The sequence below is a fragment of the Colias croceus genome, chromosome 4 (assembly GCF_905220415.1).
Source record: "Colias croceus chromosome 4, ilColCroc2.1".
In the NCBI taxonomy this organism is placed as follows: domain Eukaryota; kingdom Metazoa; phylum Arthropoda; class Insecta; order Lepidoptera; family Pieridae; genus Colias; species Colias croceus.
This window is the reverse complement of record NC_059540.1, coordinates 7,521,293-7,540,045: the sequence shown is the minus strand read 5'-3', so window position 1 is coordinate 7,540,045 and position 18,753 is coordinate 7,521,293. Positions and strand designations below refer to the sequence as shown.

The window sequence follows — 18,753 nt, the reverse complement described above, 5'->3', positions numbered from 1 at the left end:
CGAAATTCTCATTATAAAGCCTAAAGCTTTAGAAGCTTTAGCTAGAATACAATCAATATGTTTATCAAACATGAGTTTTGGGTCATGTATTACTCCTAAATCTCTTATGTCAGGGCTAGTTCCAAGATCTTGATTTTTTATTCGATAGTTGAAATGCAGTGTTTGTTTTTTACGACTAAATGAGACAACTGTGCATTTACTAGGATTGAGATCTAATTTATTTTGAGAACAATAGAAGTCTAGATTATTAAGGTCCTCTTGAAGCATAGCAGCATCAGCAGAAGAATCAATAGTCCTAAATATCTTCATGTCATCAGCAAAGCAAAGAAGATTTGAGTATGTGAGGCAACTTGGGATATCGTTTATGAATACGCAAAATAGAAGAGGACCTAAAAGGGAGCCCTGAGGTACTCCACTTGGTATTACAACCCAACTTGATATGTAGTTACTTATTACAACTGCTTGAGATCTATTGTTGATATACGAAGAAAACCACCTTAGTAAGTTACCTCTAATGCCCATAATGTATAACTTATGCAAGAGAATCTTGTGATCTATGCGGTCAAAACATTTACTGTAATCCGTGTAGATTACATCAACCTGATGGCCTGTCTCCATAGCGTCAGTAATATAATCATTCAGAAGCACCAGGTTAGTCACGGTTGATCGACCTTTCAAAAATCCATGCTGACAACTCATGAAAGTGTTTTTAAATACTGCATAAACCTGGTCGTATACTATTCTTTCGAAGACTTTGGCTATAATACACAATTTAGATATGGGTCTGTAATTGACAGCTTCTAACTTAGAACCTTTTTTGTGGATAGGTGTAACGAATGCCCTTTTCCACATTGAGGGGAATTCCATAACAGTAAGTGATTTCTTAAATAAATAGGTTAGTGGAATGGCTATTGAATCAGCACATTTTATAAGAAGCAGTGGACTGACTTCATCAGGACCTGCAGATTTTGAAGGATCTAGTTGGGATAATGCCTTTTTTATCGTTTTCAAGTCAATATTAATCGAACAAAGGTCAAAATTTGATTCAAAATTACTAAGTTCCAATTCAGATACATAATTTGATAAGTTTGTGTCAGTTTTATCTAGGAATGTAGTATAAAAATATTCTGAGAATGCATTACAAATATCGTTACCAGATGTGAATAGATTTTTATTATATTTAATATTGCTAGGTAAGCCTTTAGATTTCGATCTACATTTGAAAAAGGACCAGAAATATTTAGGATTCTGTTCAATGGAATTTTCAACAGAATTTATATATTTTAGGTAACAATCATTTTCTACAGTCTTAACTCGATCCCTTAACAGTTTGTATGATTCTAAGCTACTAAGGTTTTTGTAAATCTTGTATTTGCGAAAGTGTTTAAATTTTTCTTTAATTATCTTTATTAAAGCTGGTGAATACCAAATAGGAAATTTATTGTCAACCACGGTTTTGCTTGGGATGTAAGTGTGTATTAAATTATTAACAATCGAATAAAAATAATTCACACTTTCTTCGATGGAATGAGTCCTGTCAAACTCTTGTGACCAATTAATTTTTAATAATTCTGCATTTATTGCCTCGTAATCCCCTTTGTTAAATAATATTTTCTTCCTAGTATTAGATTTTAAATACGATATGTGAACAAATTCTACATCTATTACGAGCGCTTTATGATAAGGATCAATCGGTAAAAGCGGACAGACACATTCATGCACAACGATTGAATCATTTGATAACACCAAGTCGAGTATTCGGTTGCTAACGTTATGTACGAAGTTGTACTGCTGCAAACCGTGAGTATATAATTCGTCGATAAACAAACATTCATCACCATTCGAGTAGTTTGAAGGGAGAAGCAGACCTTCAGAATTTATATTCCACGATATATTACTCATGTTGAAGTCGCCCGCAATAATTATTTTATCCGAGGGATGATTAAGAATTATATTATTTAGTGCTTCTAGAAAGTTATGCAATTGTTGAGAAAATGATCTGCCTAAGTTTTGTTTACAAAGATATAATACACATATATGAATATTTATAATTTCGTTATGATATTTAACACGTAAAGTCAACCAGAGGTCCTCAGCAGATGACTGAAATTGCTCCTGTGACGTCACGATTAATTCCTTTCGGGCTGCGATAAGCACGCCCCCTCCCCGCGTTTGTCCTGTCGTCTCATAATTCCGATCCCTACGCCACACTACATAACGATCATCAAAAAATTCGGAATCCGATATACCATCCACAAGCCATGTTTCCGTTAACAGTATAATATCATATGAGGTTAAACATAAATTACGAAAAAATAATAAGGACTTTGTCCTTAATCCTCTTACGTTTTGATAGTAAATTGATAATTTTATATTTTCGTTAGCCATTTAGTTTTGATACATTCAATAAACGTTTAAAAGGCATTTTATAATCGAATAAAACCATTAGAATATTAAACCGTGCGTACGTATGTTTGCAGGATAAAATAATAATTGTAAGAATGATAATTATTAAAACGAACGTTACACAGTTTGTATCAAGGTCAGCGCTAACTTCGGCAAAGCAGGCGAATGTAACCATTAATTTTAGTGCGATAAGTAATAAATTAGCGTATTGTAAATAATTTTGACTTACCCTCAACAAAAAGAAATATAGTTGAAATGCGTTAGTAACAACGTCAGTGTTAGGTGTGTTAAACCTTTTTTGCAATCCGGTGATCGTGTATTTTTTTAACAGTAATAATTTATACAAATCGAGTAAGCTAGGAAGTAATGAACAATGGTAGCCACACATTAAGAAATTTTGTTTAAATCGCTTTTTCTGGAGATTATCAATACGCGAGAGGTATTATTTTTACGCACGTGGATTTTCCCGTATTTGATCCAGGTGTATTGATAGTCTTTTTCTTTTGCTAACAATTTGACACTATTTAAAAGCAATTTGGTGTTTGAGCTGAGATGGTCGTTAATATAGATTCTATGGGAAAAGTCCTTAAAACCAATGTTTGACGCACATAAGTTGGTCGTTGCACGCCCAGCAGCTACAAAGTCTTCTTTAATGTATCTATTCAAAAAGCTAACAATTATAGATTTTTCTTTGGACTGACTACTCTGAATTCTGTAAATATAATTTATTTGATTTCTGTCAATGTTACAATTTATTGACTTGCTGATCGAATCCAATATAGAGAAAAGATTTTCATCTTTTTTGACCGGCACGCCCTTTATCTCAATATTGTTAAGCCTGGATCTGTTGTCGCTGTCCTGCGCCTGCGTTTTTAAGGCGGATATCTCCTCCTCAAGAGCACGCACAGCTCCATCCAATTTCTCCAAGTTAAACAGACGGTCCTCAAAGTTATTAATTTTGATTGAAAAGTCTTCCAATTTGCCTCCTAAGAATTCGCAGCTTGCTTTTATATCTGATAGCTCAGTTTTTATGTCATTAAAACTTTCGACAAGGTTAGGTAAGCCCGTGAGTTGATTTTTCATGGAGCGAATCTCTCTCATAATGGACTCGAGTGAAACAGATTCCGGTAGCGAGGTGCTGACGGTAGCAGTTTTGCAGGACCCACATTTCCATGCTGCTCTCCGGTCTGCTCCTAGTTTGCGCCAACCAGTTTCAGTAATTTGAGCACACCCATAGTCGAAGTATCTTTTGCAGGTGCCACAGAGGACACCATCATTAAATAAGGCATTGCACATACAGCACTCCATTATTATTTATATTAATTTTGAACTTTCGAACCAAGTGTTTACGCCCTCAGATTAGTAATTAGCACAGAATCGAGTAATACGCAACCGCTCACAGCTGTTTCGCGAAGCGAACTTTATTAATATAGTAATAAAAGAACAACTGTTAATTTCATTTTTACAACACAAGTAAAGCGGTGGCGGCTGTCAACAGCTTATATAAAATACGTACATATGCATTTATTTAGGCAACGGCAACCACATAGTTATAAGTATTTTATTTATAAGGCAAGTAACTGTAGCGCAGAGTGAAATCTGGAAGGGAGTAAGGCGCATAATGTCACGACTCATGCCCGTAATTTATGTACAATTCAGTAGGTACAATTACTCAGAAACCTTATTTTTTAATTATTCCCAGGTTCGGGCACAAAACAAATTTGCCGTTACTTATTGAAAAAGTCTGTAACTCCGTAAAAATATTTTTCTTAAAGTCACATTTACGTATTTTTTTACCAAGACTGTTAGAATATAAAACCATTTTCACAAGAATTAGTAACTATAACTGAAGATAAAGGCTTGCTAATACATACTTCAGAAAAAAAGCTTGAAACTTATAAGCGCTTATCGGCGCTTGTCAACGCTGGTTCGTTCTACACAAAGGAAGCAGGTTGAAGCAGACCAAAACAAATTATATGCCAGCGCCGAGCGCTGACCAGGCGCTTGTTGAAGCTTGTCGGAACTTGTCGGCGCCGATCAGCGCGTGTTCATATATTTTCCTGCGCGGGTTACCAGCGTTGACAAGCGCCGATAAGCGTTTATAAGCGCTTATAAGTTTCAAGCTTTCTTTCTGAATACGCCCTAAGACTCTAAGTAAAGGCAGCAAAGCTGATTGACGAATTTTGTGAGAATCAATATGCCCAAAAATCGAGATCTCTGGACATTTGAAAACGGTAATAAAAAAAAACAAAATGTCAGACGACAGTCATTGACATTTGACAGTTGTTATGTTGTTACACCTTATTTACAAAATATAATTTTTTGCTATTGTTTTGTAACTATAGTTTGTGAAAAAGACTAGTTTTATAGTTTGGGCCAAGTAAACCTTAGGTATCACTTGTTTAAAGTTCCAATGTAAATAAAATGATTAAGTTTTGGAAAAGTGCAGGTACCAGCATAATAATATACAATGCAATTTTCACTTACTATGTTAATGCCGACCATTTTCCTATTAGTTTAAATACCTATATCAGTTGTGTAATACAATTAAATCATTTTTAAAAGCAGTAGCTATAAATAATATATTTTATTTAAACTGTGCATCTGATTTTTAGCAAAAGGTAAAACAGGTTGTCCTGTTAGACCCCCTGAGGAAAGTTTTGTAAAAACTCCCCAATTCAGCGGTATTGTATTTGAATTGGTAAATGATTTTGATGATGGTGAGATATATTTATAAAATTTAATTTTTCCCTTTGCTGTTTGTTTTCTCTTGTACTATCATAAACTATCAATTTTATTGCAGATGTTACTGGGGTTTTTGAAAAAAAATCTAAGCTGTGTTTGACATTAAAAGAAATACTTAAAGATAAAAAAGCCATCAAAAATTTTATGATGTTCATGGATTCTATAGGAAATCAATTAGTCATAAAATGTTGGCTTGAATTAGAAAACTTTCGTCTGAAATTGCTCTCTTGGAATTCTAATAATGAGGGAAGTCATGTTAAACTAAGCCACACTAAAAGTTTAGACATTCACTGTACTTGTGATAATTTTAAAAGCGACTTGAGTGGTTTATCATCAAATAATTGGAGAGCAAGTACAAGTAATCTCAAAAAACTTCACAAAATACCTACAAGAAATTCTTGTGGAAATTTAAATGACAACACAGTATTTCAAGAATCCTGTGATTTTTGTGAAAACAGACAATATGTGGACTTAACCCAAGAAGCTGTTAAATTATTTAAGAAATATGTGGCATTGGAAGCACCTTGCCAATTAGAAATACCGGATGCTTTACGAAAGGTGCTCATATCAAATATATGCCAACCAGAAGGGCAAATAAAAGAAGACTGCTTTAAACCTGTTCAAGACTATCTGTTACATCAAATGGAGACAAAATATTTTTATGAATTCAAAAAGAATTCTTTGTACACAAAAACACAAATTGATATTTTAACCAGTGGATGCATAGAATTGAAAGATATTCTTTATAACGAAAATATATTATTTTACTTTACAGAATATTTAGAGCAAGAATCAAGTAGTATATTACTTGAATTTCTTATAGCACTTACCCATTTTCGAGATAACCTGATAAATAGTAACACAAACCCTGAACAAGCACAAGCTGATGCAATTATATTGTATGATAAATATTTTTCTCTACAAGCCACTAGCCCGATTGGTTTTCCGACAGAAATCAGGTTACAAACTGAAAGCAACATATGCAGAGAGGGTGGACCCCTCGCTACATGCTTTGATGTACCATATGTTATTGTTTATAAAACATTAAACAATCATGTAAAGGCTTTTTTAGAATCTGAAATATATTATACATATCTGTCAGAGATGGTGAAATCTGTAGATCTACTGTCACCAACTAGTTGCAAGTCTCAATCAGACTGCAGTAGTGAATATAGTATAAGTACTCAAAATACATTATTAGCGATGGGAGATCCCATTTATAGGAAAAAACGTAATCACTCTGTACCTGACATGACAATAGATTCTCATCAACTGTATAATGCTGATGCGTTATGGCAAAGAAAAAAACATGATGGACTAAGTTTAGGTAGAATAAATAGTTTAGGGAGGTTTGAATCTAAATTGGAACCAGATCCTGATAAAAAAGATAAGTCTATGCTTAAGAAAATGGTAAGTAAATTCGTACCAACAAGTACTTCTCGAGTGGAAGAAGAAATGGCTTGGCAAATAGCTCATATGATTGTTAAAGATGTAACGGATCTAACAATGGCTCCACCAGAAAATGATCATGATGATTAAATGTGATAGTTAAGATAAAATTTTATATTTAAATGTAAATATCCAAATAAATGTGTATTTAATACCTATAATATGCCTTTATTTTTAAAAACTCCCATACAGTACTGTTTTCGGTTTGATTTTTTTTATTAACTGCTTTGTCTGCTTTTTATTAGACTTAAAAAAACATGTTACCTACTGTGTCGTGATTTATTACCTTAGATCATGAGTATTCTATTTTTTACTTTGTGCATTTGTGCACATTTTTTTTATACGAGCTCATATTGTAAGATATATTCATTGATTATCCATCCTAAGGCAGAGCATAGATTTAAATAAATTTAAATATTTCGGGACTATTTTCACACACGGCACGATCCGATCCCATACTAAGCTTTCGCTTGTGTTATGGAAACCAGATGGCTGATAAACATCTATACATAATATAATAAATCTGTAGAAGGGTCAATTCTGTACATTGAAAATATTGAAAAAATAAATACCAGGGGGTGTTACTGGATCGATACCAAACCCAAATATGTGATTAAAAAAATTTTTGTCAGTCTGTCTGTCTATTTGTCTGTCTGTCTATTTGTCTGTCTGTCTATTTGTCTGTCTGTCTGTATGTGAAGGCATCACGTGAAAACTAACGGTTGGATTTCGATGAAACTTAGTATAATTATACCTTATTATCCTGGGCGTAAAATAGGATACTTTTTATCCTGGAAAAATACGTAGAAAAAAATTAAACTTAATTTTTCAGTTTTATCCATAGACGTTGTTCTGTAAAACCGCGAACACACGTTGCGTATTATTATAGGCCTAGCCGTATTTGGGTCCAATAGATATTTATAAGATGTCAGAGTTAGGTACTCAAAATGGAGAAATAAACCATCCACGCGAAGACCGACATCCGCGCGGACGGAGTCGCGGGCGAAAGCTAGTCCATACTAATATTATAAATGCGAAAGTAACTCTGTCTGTCTGTCTGTTACTCAATCACGCCTTAACTACTGAAGCAATTTGCATGAAATTTGGTATAGAGATATTTTGATACCCTAGAAAGGACATAGGCTACTTTTTACCCCGGGACATAGGATAGGTTTCATCCCGTACATCCCACGGGAACGGGAACTATGCGGGTTTTTCTTTGACTGCGCGGGTGGAAAGCTAGTACATATATAATTTTTAATAAATACTTATATAGATAATTAACACCCAGACACAGAGCAAACATCTATGTTCATCACACAAATAATTGCCCCGGGTGGGAATCGAACCCACGACCAGTGACTTGGAAGGCAGGGCCACTACCAACCAAGCCAACCGGCCAGCCAATTTTAATATACCTAGTCGAAGATTTGTGTAATTTTTGTGTGTTCAAAGCAATGATTTTAAAAATTAATAGACCCGGACGCGCGATATGAAGTCGCAAAATGATCCTAATTGAGTATCCCCAGTCAGCGAAAGAGAAAGTAAATAGATGTTTTGACAAGTGTGAAAAGGACGCAATGTTGAATGCAATGCTGTCATTGGTTGCGAATGTGTGCACTGTGCAGTGGCTCGCGACCAGAACAAATCTGTTTGTTTTGTGAGCGTATAGCGTATCTCGTATGGAGGAGACACCACGAACAAAATCTGTACGCCATTTTTTTGCTCTAACTAAGTTTTAAAAATTATTATCTAGTTAGGTACTTACCGATGAAAGTTATTCCTTTGCACTTTTCCGTTTTATTTGTGCAATATCGTAACACACACACGAAGGCATATTCGATGCGTTTCACTTTAAAACAAATAAAAAATGAGCGTGCAGTTACGCCATATGGCGTATGTTGAGCGGAACATAAGTGATGAAGGCGGTGTCGTCTCCATATTATGTATATCTCAATGGGTTCTAAGCAGTTTTCTATTACTTATACTTTTAATTATATTAAAACAAATTGAAAAAGTAAAGTAACTAAATGAAAAGCCAAGTTAAAAAAAATGTATGTATATTTATTATAAATGTACGGTCAGTAAACGAAAGTCGCTTCAGAGTTAATTATTTAAAAGTTTTTAATAAATTATGAAACATGGATCTAGTGTTATTTTTTATAACAAAATAAGTCAACATAAAAATTTGTACTTATTAAATGGCATATTAATATATTTTAATTTTATGTATTATCATTTTAACTTAATAACTAATCGACTTTCGTTAGGGACTACCTATTGTTATAAATTTTGTACATAACATTTATATAAAACCTTAACACAAACCTTGAATGTTCTTATAGTGTACCACACCAGTATCAGTGTGTGATATAATAATTCGATACATTCGTCTTAAATCATTAACCTAAATCGCAATAACATATGGCCTGATACACACACCCAACTTCGACCTAGCCCTACAAAATTAAATCATAAAAATATGTGCGTGCAAAACATTGCAAAAATGTCTTAAAATCAACCTTGTCACATCACACTTGAACAACACCCGTACTTACTACGTGCATAAACGAAACGAACTGAATCTAAATTCTAAGGTCCTTACCGACTTAAAAAAATGAGGAGGTTATCAATTCGGCCGGTATATATTTTTTTTTACACAATTATAGTGAGAAACATGACATTAACGTACTTAGTATTTTTTAAAAACACGTATGAAAAAAAAATAAAAAATACAATTATTAAAAAAAAACAACAACTTCAATTTTGTTTTGAATGGTAACTTAAAATAATCGAAATATAAAAACCTATCAATCAATATAACATAACTCTTAGCTTTAGTATTGCTCATACTCCCGAGGCCGTTGTTAGTAGATGTAAATAATAATGTTAGATAAGTCTAGTCTTGATTGGAATTTATGAAATTTTCACCTTATAAAGGGAAACATCACTGTTTTATTCTTAAACCGAATAAAACAGTGGTCACTGGTCCAAATTTCTTAAATCTATGGTAAAATGATCACAGGTTTCCACACATGCACAATATAGAATCTATACAGAATATAGAGTATAGCAATGTATCGTTTATAGTGTAGCGTAATTATTAATAGTGGAGGGAATGGGTGCTAACAACAAACGGGGTGGCTCCGATCCCAGTAGTGGTGATTGTTCATCGTCGAAATCTAATTTTTTATGTTGATATTGAAACATCGGACGAAATCTTCTATCCGTCATATTCCATTTTCGGTAAACCATCGCATTCAATAAAGCTTGCAGTGGATTCATTAATGCCTGCATTAGAAAATAATATGGCTATTGAATTTAGATAGGAACTCCACGATAATAGATTACTTTTGGAATAAAAAAAAACACTTTATGTAGTTACAATTTTACAATTGTTTGCAAAATAACAATCTTATTTCACATTGGAATTAGTAGAGAATTGAATATAAAGTGGGTCTTAAGATGTATAAGATAAAGCAAAGTACTACAAACCAAGCTATAAGTTGTAAAATAACAAAGTATCACTCACCATGATGTACCAAATTGTGATGATAACTTTTACAGGCATATTAAACCACATGGTCCAAATCAGAATACCGTTGATGAGGTTAGGCAACCAGCACACGTAGAAGACCACGTTTATCAAGAAAAACTTCAGTCGCAATGCATCAACGACTCTTCTTTCTTTACTCGTGAACTGCAACGGAAAAAGATGTGTAACCATTTAATACAAATTTTTACAAACGATTTATTAAAATTTTATTGAATTTTCAGCCAATGTTTTTAGAATTCGTAATTTTATATGTACCTGTATGAATTAATGGAAAAAAGCATTGAGATACTATGTACTACGTACTAGAGAGGATATCGCTACTACATTATTTGTAACACGAGTTAGAGTCAATCGTCTCAAACCTTTTTTTTTTTTTTTGTTACATTGATTAGTTTTCATTGATAAGTTTATTCATATTTTTTTAATAAAATAAAAATTATTTATTTGTTACATTGATTGGTTTCAATTTATAAGTAATAAGAGGCAGGATATCTACAAAGTGTATGCCTCACTAGCAGCCTCCGGATTTGGTTCGTGGTGTCTCTCTATACGTAGTAATAATACCTCAATGGAAAAAAGACAAAAATTTTATGATTTTAAGGTACAAATGTAGGTACATCAGCTTAAATACCTATTATTTCGTAAATAAAACTTCTTACCTGTGCTAAAGGTAAAGCAATCGCCATTTCGATATTCTTTCCAGCCATCATGTATATAATAGGGTTTAATATCATTACTAAGGCTATTGGTACATAAGTAGCACAATAATTTGGCAGAATTCTAAGAAGAACACTTGAAAGGGATGTTAAATTATGGCACCTGTAACGTAATGAAGTATTCGTATTAATTATCATGCAGTCTTTGTTACCAAACTCGTTGAAAATGGCTTGAAAGATGTTTTAGTTTTTTTGTGTATATTCGGAAAGTCTGAATCCTGAGAATAGTTTGTTTACTATTTTAAACCCCTTCCTGCTCGAATAACGTAAGCCAGATCAGCTAGTATTAGCTTATTCTCTAAAAATCATTATATACAATACTAGCGGTCCGCCCCAGCTTCGCCCGTGGTACATATTTCGCAATAAAAGGTAGCCTATGTTCTTTCTCAGGGTCTAAAGATTATCTCTGCCAAATTTCATCAAAATCGGTTGAAGTATGGGTAGAGGCTTGGAGTAAGTACAATAGGCTATTTGACAGTATAAAAAATAAATTACTTTTTTGTGTAATCCATATATATATAAGGTTTTAGAAGCGATTTAAATTAATAAATGATATAAATAATAACTTATTTATTTATAAATCGTCGAGAAAAAACATCATATTTTTTAAAATTACCACGTGACCGAAAACATTCATGATTGGCTGCATCTTCCATGACGTCACAGCGGCGTAAATAACAAGTGATCCCAACGTTTACTCACGTCGTTGCTGAATTTCGCTTTTGGTTTTGTTTCTTGTATAACTTATTTCTTGTGATTCAAGGTGTCTGTAATCAGTTTTGTTCTTTATGTGTTATTTTTGTTTGTCATGGAACCTAATTTCGAAAAAGCAGACAGTAGAAATCTACCTAAAGTGGACGCTATAATGGTTGGCATGTTCTTTAAAAACAACCCAGATTTTTACGCTCCTGAATTGAGAATGTGAAAACAGCTACATAAGTTAATATTTCAATCGTCATTACCTTTTTAGTTAAATGTACCTACAAACATGAATCACAATAGCACAATAATTATGAAGTATACATTTTTTAGGTTATGCCCTTTGTTTTTCATTTCAGCCATCCAGTTTATAGGATTGATGTGTTTGTATTTTCAATATCAATACAAACACGTCATCATCAATTTATATACTTATATCATTATCTTATCTCAAACAGGTAAGTAATGAAACGATTTATGTATTGCAAATAAAATAAACTGCCTACTAGGTAATAGGTATTCAACACCATACTTACATCGAAGTGGTCTTCACAAAAAAATATAACTGTTTTAATTGATATATCTAATATCACTTGGATTTCTGCGACCTAACTGACCTAACACTTTCTACGCATTTTTATATCTTTTGGAGCACATATAAATAGTTTGTCAGGGGTTTTAATAGTTCTATTTCTGCATCCAGGAACTACACACCACCTATAAGAACTCATTTTCTGGTTTTTAAACAGATTAACTTAATTATACTATAATTAAAACAAAAACGAACAATAAGTACAAGGAGCAAGTTGATGTTTACGCCGCTGTGACGTCACCATGGTCGCGAGACGCCATATTCTTCAAAATTGTGTTTTGGCGGCATATTTGAATATCATGTTTTTATTTTCCATTTTCTCAATGAATAACTACAAAAAATTACGAAACATGTGTTTTGTGTGCTCTATAAACGTATCTTAATAATTTGAGACAGTTTTCAAAACCTTGTCAAATAGCCTATTGAAGCAACCGTTCGGTTATAAGTTGTATTCGAGACTGCCTTACAAACATGTACACACAATATAACATAATATAACATTAAGCTACATATACTTCTTCTGCTTCTGCTTCACGGTCCAGTAGTTTATGCGTAAAAACCATACATACATACATACAAACCTTTCCTCTTTATAATATTAGTATAGATGTATAGATGGATACATACAAGGAAAAAACCGAATCGTCTACTTTACGAAGTTACTGGTTTATTGTTTACCTTTACAGTGCAAAAAAAAAAGACAAAATATATTAATTTGACACTCAATTAAGTACAAAAAATATCTGATGCGGCTGAACTTAACAATTTCATCATTACATCATAGGAAAAAGTACAGGCTCTTTATTGGATATGAATAAAATGCAATGAAACAATTGCTGTTGGCGAGATAATTCCAAAAACGTGGTTTGTATATACGCTGCTAGCCGATTGAGTGTCGACAATCGACATTCACAGGGTTTCTAACCGCAATCAGCGGTGAATAGCCGGCTATCGGACTATTTAGCTCTTAAGAGGCCTATGTATGCAGTGGACGGTTAAAGCCTGAGGCTGATGAAAATTTATACACGCATAGGTCTTGATTTTTGCATGTACGTACATTCAACCCTGTTAATGTTGTTTATAATTTAGATAATAATTAAAATCGATCTTAAGAGTCAGAATGTAAATTTTCGATGTAAGTAGCTATAATTTATAATAGGTATAAAAATTTACTTGTTTATAACATTAATTTTTAGTCGGATTTTTATAGTCAAAATAAGAAACTAAATAGTAGTAGAAATAGTAGTATTCTACTACCTAAATAACTTCATAAAATGATTAATTGTTGCCATAAAAATAAAAATGAATCAGCTTTGCAAGATTTAAATACATGATAAACTTACGTAGCATTTGGAATGTACAGAATGGAGAGACCAATACTAGTCGTGGCCGCTGGTATACCCCAAGCTAAAGAGTGATAGAGCAGAGGGCGCGTGTCATGACCTTTTATTGATTGCCAAGTATCTATTGCGTAGAATAGGGTCCAAAACCACGTAGCTGTATAAAAATATTGCGTCCACGCCTGAAAGTAATACGTATTTTGTTAGAACTTTTTTTTTAACGTAAATTTGTAACGTTTCCACACAAAACTACTGGACCGATTTCAAAAATGTTTTCACCATTGGATCTGTACTCTACGTGATTCATGAGTGATATAAACTACGTACATATTAAAATGTAGTAGGGCCCGCTTAATTTTTGTTATAATATAAACCTGAAATTACATAATTTAACCACCCCTTGTCATTTAACACTTGCAATCTAGTCTATCAGATATGGGGCAATCAACCACAACCACAAATAATAATAATTACATTAGATATTATATTATACCAAAATGCTTTGCCACATACCTATCTGAGACTGTTGTTACCTACTAAATATAATAAACGCGAAAATGTTGTCCCTAAAAAGCTTAATTATTCCGAACTTTTCATAAAGTTTGGAATTGATGGAAAGTTTGGATTATGATTTGAGTCTAAAATACAAATAAAGTAAACCTGCAGTCTGAAGTTTAGAGTTCATGTAAATCATGTAGAAAAGGTTATTTTTATAACAATATGTGTGTGAATTCCCATTTCAACTAGAGAATGGTAAAAAACTTTCAAAATATACTTTTTTAATGTCATATTAACTGCATAAATTCAGTATGAAAGTTAAGTGAGATCACATTACAATCATTGTTACAAAATATTTTGTTTTGAAATGATTGAAATAAACTCAAACTCAAACATTCATTTATTCAATTAGACTACTATTTAGTAGCACTCTCGAATCGTCATTACATAGGTAAGTATTTTTAACATTTACCACCGATTCGGAAAGCAGTATCTATGGAGAAGAATCAGCAAGAAACTCCATAGTTGCTCTTTTAAAATCATGTCAATATTACATAATATGTAACTTATATCTATCTAACTACTAAAGAAATCAAGCATACATATTTAAAAGATAACTTACTGATGATATGCTGCAAAATAAAACACTGAATTCATCATCAGGCAGCGGCATAATATTTTTATATCGCAGCCAAAATGATGATCGAACTAAAACACCTGCAAACAAACAATTTTATTTCCATATTTATATAACTTATACAAGTTTCTCATGAAAACATTTTTTTTAATTCAATTTCATTAGTTTCTCCAGCATCTCTATGACTTAAAATGAATTTTTTAACTTCTACTTCTACTTCTTTAGTAACTTACATAAATATGCAAGCATGATATTTTTTTACCAACCTAGAGATGCTAAAAGATCTGCAACTGCTAACCACATAATAATACTGCGACCCCTACTTGGACTGTGTAATCTCTGTGCTCCATTTTGAAAAATCTGAAAATAACAGTCTCATAATTTTTATAAAGCTACTAGCGGTCCGCCCCGGCTTGGCTCATGGTACCTACATGTTAAAACTATCCTATCTCTCAAGTTGGATCGAACTGCACATGGTGTGCGAATTTTATTATAATCAGTTAGGTGATTTAGGAGTCCATTGAGGACAAACATTGTGACACGAGATTAATATATATTAAGATTTAATTGGCTATCATTGTGATTATGTATTAGTGTCATCATTTGATATTAATTGTTTTTCTTTTTAGCAAGGAGCGAAAAAAATAAGCATGTTGCAATAATTTGTTTTAAGATAATCCATAATAAAGTAAATAAAATAATCATAGAGCAGACACTTTTGTGCAACTTGCCTAAAAAGCTTTTGTTGCATGTTGCAGAGAGCTATCTAAGTGCCGGATTAGTGAGATTATACTGTATGTATAATTAATTTTTTATTACTAGCTAAGTACATATTTATATGAGTATTATGAATAATTCATACCTGGTACATGGCACCCAATATTCCAATAGTGGATGAAACTAAACAAACAGTATTATATGATTCAGTATTAAATTCATCCATAATCTTTATCGCAACTCCGGTTTTATTATCATTGTGATGGCAGCAGAATGTTTGAATTGTAGGGTCAGACATGTTGTTATCGATTTTGGCTCAAGAAATGCGATAATTGTACTTAAAACCAGTTTTCGTTAAAATGTAATTGAAATTAAAACAAGTTTAAATACAGTGAACTTCATTACTTCCAGTAACTTTTCCGTTTATACACACGTCGAATCACAAACGAATGCATAAACATTGCAACTTTATGAAATGTATACCTGCCTGTTATATTGAGATATAGTTAATATTAGCTTAGTATAACAATTAACAAATAAATCAATCAAACAAGAAAGCGTTAACCAAGAATATCATGACGTCGAGTATCAACATAGTATCAACAAAAACACTTTTTGTCAATTGACAATTCCAATTTCCAATTGACATTTGACAGTGTACCACACGGCGTTGACATTTGAGATTTGACATTTATGATTTTATCAAAAGCTCGTTATGAAAGTAAATAACGTAAGTAAGTAGTCAACATAATTTAATTTAATGTTGGTTATATTCAAGTTATATTATATCACAGAACCAAGAAGCTTATATCTAATACACTGGAGATTTCAGTATGAACATTAAATGAGTCGATACATATCAAACTCCGGTAAGTCCATTCTAACAGAAATGTGGGAATCGAGGTATTTTTAATAACTTAAAAAAACAATATGTTTGGAGCTTTATAATTTATGACGGATATAATATAATACATTAGAATTATTTTTACGAAGAAAAAGAAATGTATTACTTGATGATTATGCCACAAAATTAGATTTAAATCTGGACATACAGGCGTTTGATAAATACCAGCAAAACTTACCGGGTTTTGAAAAACATCGTCTTGGACTTACAGGAATTTGAAAAATCTCTAATGGACTTACAGGGATTTGATAGAACTCAGTTTTGGGACGTACTGAGGTGGTGGAAATAGGTAGATAGTTTGTCGCGTTGTAAGTATAGGACATGAAAATAAAATATGTAAATTAAAAGATACAAATTATTATTATTATTAACCTTTATCATCCCACTGCTGGGCAAAGAGAGGGGTCAATAAATCAAAACGGTTGAAAAAATCTCAGTACGGCCCTGGGCTTCATGGCTGGAAATAACTACTGTGCGTGTGCTGTGCGTCAGTTTCATTTATCTTTTAGCTGTTTTCTGAGCCTTGTCTGTTTTAGCTTTTGGTATTGTTTTTTTCCTTGCTTTGTCTAGAACCACCACCTCTATAGTAAAACTGTTTTCTTCCATCATTTATCAATTAAAACGATTTCTAAGCATTGGTCACACATGTTAGCTTCAACAAAATTGAGAGAAATGGCAGCCATTTTAGTGCCATACTGCGCTGTGATTGGTCGAAATGGACTTACCTGAGTTTGATAAACCACTGTCGATGGACATACCGGAGTTTGAAAAAAAATATTAACTTTAAACCTTATTTTAATAAAGATACGATTGACTTACCTAACTTTGAAAAGTACAGACTGGTTTAGTTTTACAATTCAAAATTGGCGCCATTGTTATCTCAATTTTGGCGGGGAGTGGACTTACCGGAGTTTGATATGTATCGACTCAAATATCAGATAGCCTTTGTTTGCTTGGCCCAGATTTGACAGTAGGCCAGCGAAAAAGTGGCCACGCAGATAAGGACAAAAAAAATGTATCTACATCCCCTTCACTCACATAATGTAAGCGTAGCTATCTATCTCTTTTGACCATAGCATTGCGAATCTAGTGGTAGTATAGATCTGTGGTACAAACACTACAATAATAATTGACGTTATATTGACTTATTAGTGCCATATCACACTAGCGGATTGCGAGCGGTTTCAAAGCGGAGCGGGTGCGCAACGAACACGCCGCGGATGCGCAGCGAACACGCCGCGGATGCGCAGCGAACACGCCGCGGATGCGCAGCGAACACGCCGCGGACGCGCAAGGGTTCGCTGCGAATAGAAGCGTCAACGTCATTTTGTATACTCTCGCACAAAAGCCAGCCCTTGCCTAACTTCCATTCAATATTTCCATCGTTTCTGTAGCACTCCATTTTTTTAACCGTACTGTGGAAATGCACTTACTTAACTAAAGATGTAATAACAACTGAAGTTGTTGTAAAAGGTGCTATAAAATTGAATTACTAGGACTTTAGAATGTAACATACATTCCAAAAGTATGTAACGACTGACCAATTGACCAGTATAATCTCTCCCATAGCAACGTATTTTATAAAGAGATTTTGTGAACCTAATTATGAGCAAAGTGATAGTGAGTTGCTGGTTGCTTGATAAAATTTTCTATTCACTGCTATTTATCTAATAATAAGATAGTCCTGTTTAAGTTAAGGAGCTTTAAAATTTATTTCGCTAGTGAACTTTCATAATGAGCAATTAAGTTATCTGATTGCATTTCGACCAAGATTTAATAGATAAAACAATACCCTAAACATTAACATGTTATGAAACTCGTAAAAAATAATGATCTCATAATTATTATACTATCACAAGTTATAAGTAACAACCAGCACGGATTCCATTTTGTTAATGAGTGTACATGACTGCGACGTAAACGTTGCGCATCTGCCACGCGTCCGCAACGAATTCGCTGCGCATCCGCGGCGTGTTCGTTGCGCGCCCGCAACGTATTCGTTGCGCACCCGCTCCGCTTTGAAACCGCTCGCAATCCGCTAGTGTGATATGGCACTTAGACGTTTTGGTTTAAAGTCCAAAAATCGACCTCAGTTCATGATTTTTTTCCAAAAAAACTTGATTGTAAAATAAACAAATTAAAACAACCATGCCCTTTATCAGATTCGAAACTTTAATACTTATACATTTTTTTAGATATGTACATTAAGAATTAATTTTCGGTATTAAAAGGGAATTCTTCCCGATTCAGGCCTTAATAGGCTAACACAAGAATTACCTATCACACTAGATCACACTATAAAACCTTCCCATACAAACCACCGAGCATAGTCTACGTCACTCAAAACAACTAGGTATTTTATGCGCAGTGCGCTATTTTTAACCGACTTCAAAAATAACGAGGAGATTATTAGGTAATTTGGTCGGTATATTTATTTTGTATGTACCTACACCGATTTTATTACGGTTATCTTGAAATGGTAATAACTGATAAT

At 33.3% G+C, this 18,753-nt stretch overlaps 2 protein-coding genes across 2 annotated transcripts; one reads left to right on the top strand and one right to left on the bottom strand.

Annotated features, from left to right (window-relative positions):
• The first annotated feature begins 4,732 nt into the window (after positions 1-4,732).
• On the top strand, positions 4,733-6,761 carry LOC123691369 (A-kinase anchor protein 10, mitochondrial). Its single transcript, XM_045635720.1, has 3 exons — positions 4,733-4,855; positions 5,022-5,126; positions 5,210-6,761. Exons 1-3 carry the CDS (start codon positions 4,831-4,833, stop codon positions 6,688-6,690), a joined length of 1,611 nt encoding a protein of 536 aa, XP_045491676.1. The 5' UTR covers positions 4,733-4,830; the 3' UTR covers positions 6,691-6,761.
• Positions 6,762-8,643: 1,882 nt separating this feature from the next.
• Positions 8,644-15,947, bottom strand: LOC123691154 (G-protein coupled receptor 143-like). The gene is made up of 7 exons (XM_045635413.1): positions 15,501-15,947; positions 14,905-14,998; positions 14,624-14,718; positions 13,507-13,685; positions 10,816-10,975; positions 10,133-10,300; positions 8,644-9,891 (listed from the first exon to the last, which is right to left on the bottom strand). The coding sequence occupies exons 1-7, from the start codon at positions 15,651-15,653 to the stop codon at positions 9,685-9,687; spliced, it is 1,056 nt and encodes a 351-aa protein (XP_045491369.1). The 5' UTR covers positions 15,654-15,947; the 3' UTR covers positions 8,644-9,684.
• Positions 15,948-18,753: the final 2,806 nt, after the last annotated feature.

What these genes read in the sequence shown, in the direction of transcription:
- LOC123691369 (XM_045635720.1), top strand. Translation starts at nt 4,831, where the DNA reads ATGATTAAGTTTTGGAAAAGTGCAG. An exon ending in TAAGTTTTGGAAAAGTGCAG is followed by an intron (nt 4,856 to 5,021) that starts GTACCAGCATAA and finishes TCTGATTTTTAG; the next exon opens with CAAAAGGTAAAACAGGTTGT. An exon ending in GGTAAATGATTTTGATGATG is followed by an intron (nt 5,127 to 5,209) that starts GTGAGATATATT and finishes ATTTTATTGCAG; the next exon opens with ATGTTACTGGGGTTTTTGAA.
- LOC123691154 (XM_045635413.1), bottom strand. Translation starts at nt 15,653, where the DNA reads ATGTCTGACCCTACAATTCAAACATTCTGCTGCCATCACAATGATAAT. An exon ending in TATTTTGCAGCATATCATCA is followed by an intron (nt 13,686 to 14,623) that starts GTAAGTTATCTT and finishes TATTACTTTCAG; the next exon opens with GCGTGGACGCAATATTTTTA. An exon ending in TCACAATTTGGTACATCATG is followed by an intron (nt 9,892 to 10,132) that starts GTGAGTGATACT and finishes TTTCTAATGCAG; the next exon opens with GCATTAATGAATCCACTGCA.